Source organism: Papilio polytes, unplaced genomic scaffold (assembly GCF_000836215.1).
Source record: "Papilio polytes unplaced genomic scaffold, Ppol_1.0 DF823957.1, whole genome shotgun sequence".
NCBI classification, from domain to species: domain Eukaryota; kingdom Metazoa; phylum Arthropoda; class Insecta; order Lepidoptera; family Papilionidae; genus Papilio; species Papilio polytes.
This window is the reverse complement of record NW_013525247.1, coordinates 83,648-93,910: the sequence shown is the minus strand read 5'-3', so window position 1 is coordinate 93,910 and position 10,263 is coordinate 83,648. Positions and strand designations below refer to the sequence as shown.

Below are 10,263 nucleotides of genomic sequence, written 5' to 3'. Positions count from 1 at the left end.
CGGTCGTTGTACTGATACCGCAGACGGCTACAAATGCGCCTGCCCCGTCACTTTCACTGGCAAAAAGTAAGGATCACTAACTATACACACTATATACATTGTGAATACTATCACTGTCTCGCAATCGATCGATTTAAGCAAGAAAATCCTGTAGTCACATTAGTTCTACAAAAAAATACTGGGTTAACATGTAGCTCCTTTAATTTGTGTACTGTACAACTCTGCGACATATTCAACGTCTAATGATGTAATTAATTTTTAGCTGCGAACAAAAGCAAAACATCGAGTACCCAGCTTTCACGGGCAGTGCGTTCCTAGCTATCAGACTGCCGACGCCATCGCGTCGCTACTTCCGTATGTCGATGAAGATCAAAGCGACACCACCGGTCCTTGACGGCATCATTATGTACTGCAAGGCGCGCGGCGGCGGTTACACCGCCCTCTCCGTTCACAACGGGAAACTAGAGTACCGATTCGACCTTGGCGATGGTAAATAGATAAAAACTAGAAATTAATAACATTTAATTGATAATCGATATTTAAAGCGACTACTTCTGTTCTCTTTTGTGTGATCTTCAATATCTTAAACAATCAAAAGAGTGACATATATGTTGTTTTTTTTGGCGTTACCTTTTAACAGACTTGTAAAAATTTCAATTCGTCTGTAACTATTTTTGTACGTCATCTGTAACTATTTTTGTAACACAGTTATGGCATGATATCTACAGGTAGACCGGTAGTACTGACTAGTAACAAGACACTGGATGTGAACGAATGGACGGACGTGCACATCGCGCGCGTCGGTACAGACGTCTCTATGAAGATCAACAAAGTGGATACATATGAACAGAAACTCGCCTCAAACAAAACAGTACGTATTTAACCTAAACCTATCATATATTTAACTAATACCCCTTAAGTTCCTATTTGTATTTATTGAGTTGCAAAGTGAATTCTAAGTAATTGTAGAATTAGACAGAGTGAAAAGATATGGTCCGGGAGAAGTGGAATCACGTGTTAAAAGCCACAAAAATGGTTGCGGTAATAATTGGTATACTCATTTGTCTATCAGGAGGTGATCCTTGACTCACCGATGTACGTGGGCGGTGTGGACGAGACGATAACCTTGGACAACAGCACTGGCGTCATTGGAGGATTCAGCGGCTGCATTAAAGAAGTTTGTATTTTTTATAAGCGACCACAGAACTAATGTTAACACAGAACTAACTAACTCAAGTTAATTGATGTTAAGAGACTGCTGCTTACAGGCATTTACGACAAGCTAAACAATCTACTTTATTTTACGTGAGTTAGTTGCTATTACAGTGCGATTTTCATTATTTGCTCGATAGGTTCGCTTGAACCAGAGAGATCAACTGGACATCGTGAACGCATCTATCCAGTCGGCCAATATTCAAGAATGCCCCAACGATGTCCGCGGAGACATTCCAGAAGTGAGTATTTTATAAAAGTTAATTCACTATCAATACTTGGGATGTATGAAATTCTTAAGTTATAAGGGGGATGTCAATTCACTATGTCATCTTACATCTTGCTAGTATTGTAAAGGGATGGACGAATGTTTGTTATTACATATTTGAAGAATGGTAGCACTGATCTTGATGAAATTTGTCGCAGATGTAGATCATAGCCCAGTAGAACACACAGACTAATTACCAAGTATTTTTTTTTATCCACGCGGACGGAGGCACGGAGGACTAGAGGAGCTAGTTAGAGATAATAAAATTTCTTTCTCCCTTTTGATTTGTTGGTTTGTGTGCTGTAGGTGTACAGCGTGTGCAGCTTGTGCCGTAACGGCGGCAGGTGCACTTCCCTAGACGCCACAGCTTGCACTTGCCCTTCGGGTTTCTCCGGCACGTACTGCGAGAACCGGTCCTCGTACCGCGCGCCGTACACCGACCCTTGCGCCGCCCGCCCCTGCCGTAATGGCGGCACCTGCAAACTCGACCGATCCAGCAAAATGAACTACACTTGCGATTGCCCTCTAGGCTTCGCTGGTACCAATTGTCAAATGCGTAAGTATATGGAGTGGACTCTTTAGAATAAAAAAGTAATAGTTAAACCCCCGTCAATTGATCATTACCTTGTTAGATCAAAGGTTGAGGACGCCCATGATTTTGTTAATACTTTTTAAATGTTGATCGAGCAATGTTTGCGTACAGCACTCGAGCTGCAGCACAGCGTTGGTTTCAATGGCAACGGATACGTGGAGCTGCCGGGCAGCATGTTGAATTACGAGAACCTCAGCGAGAATCCAGCTATCATGGCGCTCGCGATCGTCACAAGTAACGACGGCGTCCTGCTCTACCACCACGAGGCTCAAGCGCCACCCGACACCGGAGATTATATCCTTATCAGAAGTGAGTCTTATTGTTTTAATAAGTGGTATCAAATGTACGGAAGTGTAATAAATAAGGTATCTAATCTATGTATAGAAGAATTTTGACGTGACACTTTAACTATGTACATCATTAAAAAAAATAATAGTGCATATATTTCTAATCAACCACACCGTTTTTTAAACTAACTGTTGCTCGTAACCTCGTCTACGTGGAATTAAAAACATAGTAGAAATAGCTTATGTTACTCAGTGGTAACGCACCTTCAAAATTTAAAGAATTTTTGAAATTGGCGCAGTTTTTGAGTTATTTCAAAACATATCAAAATCCAAAGATACTAAACTTTTCTCTTTATAGTATATAGTAGTAGTGTGGTATATATATAGAAAAGAGGTTTTTTTAGGTACATAGGTATGTAATCATTATCTTAGCAAAAGGAACCAAATGACGAAGTAGGAGCAGAAAGCAGTTTTGCATTCAGCAGTCATTTATAGTTACGTCTTGTAATCATCTTATTAATAAAGATCTCTTATTCTTTCTTTGCAGTTGAAAACGGAGTGGTGATAATGGAGTGGGACTTAGGCAGCGGACTGAATGATGTTCGTATTGAAAATGTACAAGTCACCGACGGCGAGCGGCACGTGGTAAGTAACAATAACAAAGCCTGTTTTTTGGACCTTACCGTCTTACATATTTAACTATCATCATTATCACCAGCTCTCTGTTTAACTGTAAGTAATTTGAAAAACAAATGCCGTTCCAAATAACGAGTGGTTTTCCCATTCAAGTATTTCATTATTCCTGACAGTGACAATTTGAAATAATTGTGTCTATTCATTTTAAATAATAAATAATTGCAGATTATCGCCAAACTATTGGCCAACAACGAAGCTTACCTGTCTGTCGACAACAATACCAAGAAAGCACTATCCAACGGATTCGCCAACGTTATGAGTGCCGACTCTAATGTCTATATAGGTAATATTAAGATATCTATGGTTTATTTATTTATTGTCTGATTATTACTTGAAATTTGAATTATTTCGTCTGAAATTGCCAATTGTATTTGCAATTTACTGCCGCATTTAGAATAACTGTCGCTTAACATAGATTTAGCATTATTAATTTACTCTAATGAAATTTTTTAGTGACAACGTTGACTAAGTCGTGTTGAAAGATTTTTTGTACCATAAATACTAAGCTATATTAATGTATCCAATGATAATGTTTGTCAGGTGGTATTCCTGACCGTCTCAACTACAAGCAGCACCCGGGGCTGGAGGGCTGCATCGAGCAAGTCGAGCTGATGGGCATGCCGCGCGCCATTCAACTCGGCCGCACTGCGGTCGCCGGCAGAAACACCCAGCGATGCAAGGAGTTAGTAACACTAACAATTACATTATATACATCATGAAAAATATACCACTACCTACACTAATCAATACACTTTTGTCACCACGTGTTTTCCAAATCATGTCACATATCTCAACAATATTTACTATCTCGCTTACACACACTGGTCTTAAACATACTGTCTAGCAAGCACGCGGCTACTGTATACCATTCACCCGTTAACAATAAGATGTGCCGCGGATAATGAAACCAGATTCTTCCAGTGAATTAAACATTTAACAGAATATTACACAAGATTAAACAATATTGTAATAGCTTAAAATACAAACATAACTGACTTATACTAACTATTTACGGCACCGTTCGCTGTAATACTAACATTTCTCTCGTTTGCACGCTGCCTTGGATAACAGTTACATGTTCGGTGACGGGTATCCCTTCTTCGATGAGATTGATGTTTTCAATACTTCACCTGGCTTCATGTCAATGGCCAGATCTCAATCGGCCCTGATTTGCAATATCTGCCTTATTTCTGCTCCATCCTTTGTAATACTCTTTAATCTAGCCATTCCTTACTAATCGGACATCTATGCTGATTACTAATATGGATATTCAAGGTATCGTATCTAAAATTTATTTTCCATATTCACTATCTTTTAGTGTACTTTAATGCAGTATTCTTATTATTTTACTTCGTGTTTTTACATGTACAGTTTTCATTAGAACATACTATGTTTGTTCTCTAGTGATATTTAATAATTATGATATCTTATTAAAATACGATGTATGTTAGACATTTTTACTTTTTTTAATTAGAAAATTAAACCTTTATAAATTGTTTCTGATAATGTAGTTATGCACCTACATATTGGCTAATTTATCAGTTTAGTGCAAAGTTGTTCTATTTTACTAAGTAATTGTGTGATTAAATTAGGTGTTGTGTATACTTTAAATAAACAAATATCTAATATATCTACTTTCCTTGCAGGTGACCGATCGCTTTAAGGAGATCGACCGATATAATGTTTATAAGTAATAAGTCAATTTAATGTAACGTCTGTAATTTCTCTACTATTGCTGACCGCTGCGTTAGCAGCGACTATCTCATGTCAATTGTTCAAAATATATATTTTACCTTCATAATGCGTAACTAGCTCTTTACCTAATTATTGGATTAGTTCTGGTGATCTTTACAAATTGATATTTGTTAATTTTAGTAGAGATTTTATTGATATGTGTACCGTTATATCTAGTATTAAGTGGACTTCGCCGTTTTGGACAATACTGCTAGCTTAGTATTTAGATAATAAAGCTATTATTGAATTTTAATTATTATGTATTTTATTATGTTATTCAATATTTCCGTATACTGCGACGGTGCTGTGAGGATTTGTTCTGGTGCCATAAGATTGAATCATTATTTTTATTAGGCTTAGGGTAACTATGTTACTATTTTTTTTACCTTGCATATGTCTTGCAAAATTAACATCCGCTCGCCTTCTAAGCTTTGTTTTTTTTTATCTTTTTATAAGTATATGTTAGAAAAGTGTATACATATATGCACTTGTCTTGAGAGTGTGTGCTTTCTAAAAGTTCTCTCTAAAAATTAGAAAATCTCTTTTTTAATCAAGAAGTCCTTATTTTAATTACCATGTGCCAAAAGCAGTCCAACTAGTTTTTGTAATATCTCATTGTTTCAGTCACTGCCATTTATTTGCTGCCGTTGCTTTTTTTCTATGATTTAGTTATGTAATTACACAGTTCATATTATTTTCATTATCTAAAACATAAGATGTGCTACTATGAAGTATTTAGATATATTTTAGAGCGAGAAATAAATCGAATAAATATTGTTTATTTTGTTTAAACAGTGCGGTGGCATTTACTTTATAACTGCTTGTAATTGGTTGAGACGGTGATGCTATTTAGCTTAACAAGTTACTTAGTCATTGACTGCATTAAATGTGTCGGTTACTGTAAGCTGTGAGCTGCGCTGACGCATACTATTTTATCGTGATTAGTTTAAAGTACTGATGTTATGTACGTTTACGATGAAACTTAATATTGTATCGAAACTACGTAATAAGGAATTCTATTGTATATCGCTACTAAGTGAACGACTAATATTAAACCAATAAACTGTTTATAAATAAAACTTGCGTTTTTCTCATAATCCTATAATTTTGCACCATTATTTTTGGGTTTAAACTACTAAATCACTGCCAAAATCTGTATTGAAGAAATGAAAAAAAAATCTGTTGTTAATGAACTACAAGGATACTTGGTTCCGAGGGCATAAATTAAACTAAATTATGATATTTCACTGGCGCCTCCCAGTCAACGTCAAAAAAGTTATACAAGACCTCTCTTTACTGCTGTCGACAGAATTAACCGTGACAGCAGCGCCTCAGATATCCTTGTTTGACTTTATTTATATTAAATGTCATGAGACTTGAGCTTCTGCCAAAGTCTCGCTCGCATCCCTTGATAGCTGCAGTCTTCTAACCAATTGACGCAAGTCTTCTCATGATTATAGTAAATATCGTTCGGTATTATCGTAACGAATGGGTCAACGTCACCAGGGTTGATAACGAGGAAGTCATTCCTACCCATTTGCTCGACCACCGGCCGATCGTACAGAGCTGATGATTTCTTCTCCAAAGCATACTTAAGCTCGGCTTCCACTAATTCTGCTAGGAAATTTTTGCTACGCGGTGTCACTATAGCTTCAGTCGTCTCAGATTTTTGATCACGCAGCATTAAATTAACTCTGTTCTTCGGTATATGCATCCTTAAACTCTCCATAAGATATTTCTTTTTCATCTTCTCATCCGAATCACATCTTCGACCATCGTGTTTGGATCTTATTAAAAATTTTATGCCGTCCTCCAAGTTGCCGTACGCTTTGGACTTGACATTTCTCTGGCCGTTCCTATTGGAAAGACTGACAGCCTGCACATATTGCAAGACCAAAGCACCAGTTATCACATTCTGAAACGATTACAAATTATTGTAAAAAAAAAATATTTAACACGAGATCTCAAGATATTAAATTCCAGTACTACTAACAAACAGAAGCGACATTTGTTTAGAGTAGATTCGCATACATGTGTTTCGATAAAAAATCCTATAACTAAATTACACATAGCTTCTACCCATGCGTGAGATTAATGTTTTAAATGAACCTTGACTTTCTCAAATCTTAAGTTAACGATTTTATTGTTCAACATTTTACTTCACCATGAGTTTTCTGCTTAGAAATCTACATTAAACATATTTAAATCTAAGATTGTATAAAAATTGGAGCACTGAGTAAAAGATTTGATTTAACATTTTATTACACAATGCACAACGGATTTAAGAAAAACAAACAGCATCCATGGGTGTCGCTAAGGGCGAAGCGGCTGCTTCCCCCTAGAGAATCGAAAAATGTGAAATAAATATAGGAATTATTGCAAAACTAAAATGCTACAAATATCTAGAATATTTGAATATGAATACAGCAAAAGCTAACTAGATTGATTTACAAGGAGTTGGCCAAAGGAAAATTCGTAAGTATTTGCCTCTACCTTTAGTTTTAGCAAGAATGCTTATTGATGTATTGTTAAAATGCTACAATAAAATGAGTTTTTTTTTTCAGTTTTCAACTATTGATAGAACGCCGTGGGAGTCGTGCCGTCAAACAATGAGGATTAGCGTTGCTAAGCAACGGAGACCTTCATATTATTCGAAGAGAAAAATAAGAAAGGACAAGCGATACACCTAGATACTAAAATAACAGTGAAATTATTTGTAAATTTTAAATCCGCTTTCTGTTAAGCAAAGAGTTAACCGTGTCTTTCTGCTGCTGAAACATATGTATAAATAAAAAAAATATGATAAATGTGCAAAAATAAATATATGTGTTAGGGCTGGTAAATCGCGGTTTAAAATATATTAAAGTTTCATATAATAGTATAGACAAGCAGGAGAATATTGTTAGTTTCATCCATAGCAATAATTTTGGGTACAGATTATATTTAGTAAGTATGTGCCTTAGATCATACTTACAGTTCGATCTTTCCAGTCTTTATCTTAAAAATCAGCAAAAATGTTACACGAAAAATATAAAATTAAAATTATTCGTTAAAGTGTCGGGAGCTTTTGATTGATAGTGCGTATCTTCGGCTTCACTTAAGTTCGCACGGCAGAGTACGCCGGACGTGTCGGCGTCGGTACCTTGTGTTCGTATTTTACGATTCGACTTTCATTCCATTTTCAAAGTTTGTCCTAATTTGATTCGCGTCGAGTTTGCTGCACAAATAAATTAAAATTTATAGGAGGAAACTGTTTTAAAGTGTTTTTGTGCGTTTTTTGTGGTCGCATCCGTGACATCTGGTAAGTAAAAATATGTACAAGATTTGTTATAACAGTTTTTTATTTTAACTCCGGATTACTTATATACTATTATTATACACTGTAACAACAAGGTTTTAATAATATTTAGCTTAAAAATTTGGGATAAAATAGTATTATAGTGATTAAATTTTTTCATCTCTTTGTTATTTCAAAGCATTATTTATATGTTATATATAATTATATATAATATGTTATCAGAAATTCAAAATGAATAGCAAAGTAATTTTAAGGAACAATTTTCAATAACTACTTCTAATTTTGGGTTAGTTAATTGGTCAGGCATCTGTTTCTAAGATGATTCTCATTTTTATGGTTCTCGTCTCAGATTTATTTTTAATATCCACAATTTAGTGAGAAATTTGATAATAGAACAATTAGGCGGTTAACTTAATATCATATTAATTTATCTTAGTCTATACAATGTTTTCGTGTTTGAAATATAATTTTGCCTTCTGATACTTAAGACCTAAAGTCGTATCATGTACAAAGTAAGTGTGCGAAACCAATTGAGTATTTATCTTGAACAATCTGGAACGTTTTGACTTCAGTTACAATTATGATGTAGGTATCATTACGAAGTCTAAATAGTACAACTAGTACTCTCGTAACGTAGACTCACTAAACGTTTAGTATTATTGTGGTTTGATCCTTGGTTATTTAAAAAAGACAGTTTAATATTTATAGCTTTCTCCTTTTAGAAGTCGGTTGAGTTGTTGGTACCAGGAATACATAAGTTTATTAAGCAAAAAACATCATTGAGATGAGAAGCCAGGACAGTCAGCTAACTATGTGACTGTCCTGGTTATGAACACTGAGTGTGTACAAGTAGATAATAAGCTCGGCTGAATTTCGTCTTGAGTTTAAATTGCGGAAACATTCGTCAACATATAATCTCTTGCGTTCTTCTTCATAGCTGAGATAAGAAAGTATTTTCGTACGGATGTTTCGCTGATGGAAACTCATGGTTAAGTTTAAAACGTGCAGCTTGCAACTGTATGTTGACGTCACTCTGCACGTGACTGTTTTACGCAATTTTTGTTATTGTGTTTCCATCAAGTTAAGAAAAATCCTCAAGCTTTTTCATCAAACTATCGTTTTCTAGTTGTTTTATATGATGGTGATGAATAATTTGAGAATCAAATGGTTACCGTGGTATAGACGTATAACGCGGCTCTTCGCATCATCTCTATGATAAACGACAAATTAATGACTGAATGTGGATGGTTATAAAGGTAAAGGAAGAGCGATAAAAGTATGGATGTATTGTTTGAAAAAGGATATCATGGAAGGTAGTGAATTCAGATATGACATCAACAAATCTCATTCCATTTTTTTCGAGGATGTTACAAATACTTTTTTGCAAATATTCGTGTTATACCGCTTGTAATCCCTCCATTGTTTCATTTATGTTTAATTGCTTGTGTTTCTATTTAAAGACAAACGTAAGTATACGGCAAAGGATAAGAAACTTTTAATGTATCATCTGACATCCCTATGGGATATATTAAAAGACGTAACTATAGTCTAGGAGTTGCTGTGACAGCTCTTAAACTATATGACTACGCCATAATTCACTCTTGACGACGATCCTTAAAACGACAGACTTTAAACGCCAGATGCAGTAAAAGATACCCTCCATATTTAAGTAGAAAAAGTACGAAAATCAATGGTCAAATAAAAAACAACATAATCACGCCAGTACTGCATAGGAGTAGGCAGAGACCACAGCCATATGTTTGACACGGTGCTGATATCGCTTCTCGTACGAACAATATTTCCGTATTAAAACTAATTCAATATAATATACTAGCTGTTTCCGTGCGACTTCATCCGCATGAAATTATATATTTTTATTAACTTCTTAACCAAAATAAGCTCGTAGTTTATGGTCCCTTTCTGGCATGGAGGTTTTTCCAATTTATTTACCCCCCCCCCCCAAGTTTAATAGCGTGACAATAAGCCTAAAGCGTGTCGTAGGTGTAGGTTTTTATATTAAAGTAAGAATTATTCAAAAATGTGCTGTGATTGCTGACATCCTACGCCACAAAGTAGTGTGTGTTATTCTTTACTATATTAGTATAGTAGTATAGATGAACCAGGTATTATTAAACGATGATGAATCGTTATGCGATACCATTGTACAATGATAAAG

General features: G+C 35.4%; 1 protein-coding gene across 1 annotated transcript in view; it reads left to right on the top strand.

Annotated features, from left to right (window-relative positions):
* Positions 1-5,868, top strand: part of LOC106101743 (basement membrane-specific heparan sulfate proteoglycan core protein-like) — a 19,006-nt gene extending 13,138 nt beyond the window's left edge. The window contains exons 16-26 of the mRNA XM_013281066.1: positions 8-66; positions 263-489; positions 729-871; positions 1,073-1,177; positions 1,353-1,454; positions 1,787-2,036; positions 2,184-2,381; positions 2,907-3,004; positions 3,221-3,338; positions 3,596-3,737; positions 4,702-5,868. Coding sequence (XP_013136520.1) covers positions 8-66; positions 263-489; positions 729-871; positions 1,073-1,177; positions 1,353-1,454; positions 1,787-2,036; positions 2,184-2,381; positions 2,907-3,004; positions 3,221-3,338; positions 3,596-3,737; positions 4,702-4,705 — 1,446 coding nt within the window. The 3' untranslated portion in view covers positions 4,706-5,868. The remainder of the gene's footprint in view (positions 1-7; positions 67-262; positions 490-728; positions 872-1,072; positions 1,178-1,352; positions 1,455-1,786; positions 2,037-2,183; positions 2,382-2,906; positions 3,005-3,220; positions 3,339-3,595; positions 3,738-4,701) is intronic.
* The last annotated feature ends 4,395 nt before the right edge of the window (positions 5,869-10,263 follow it).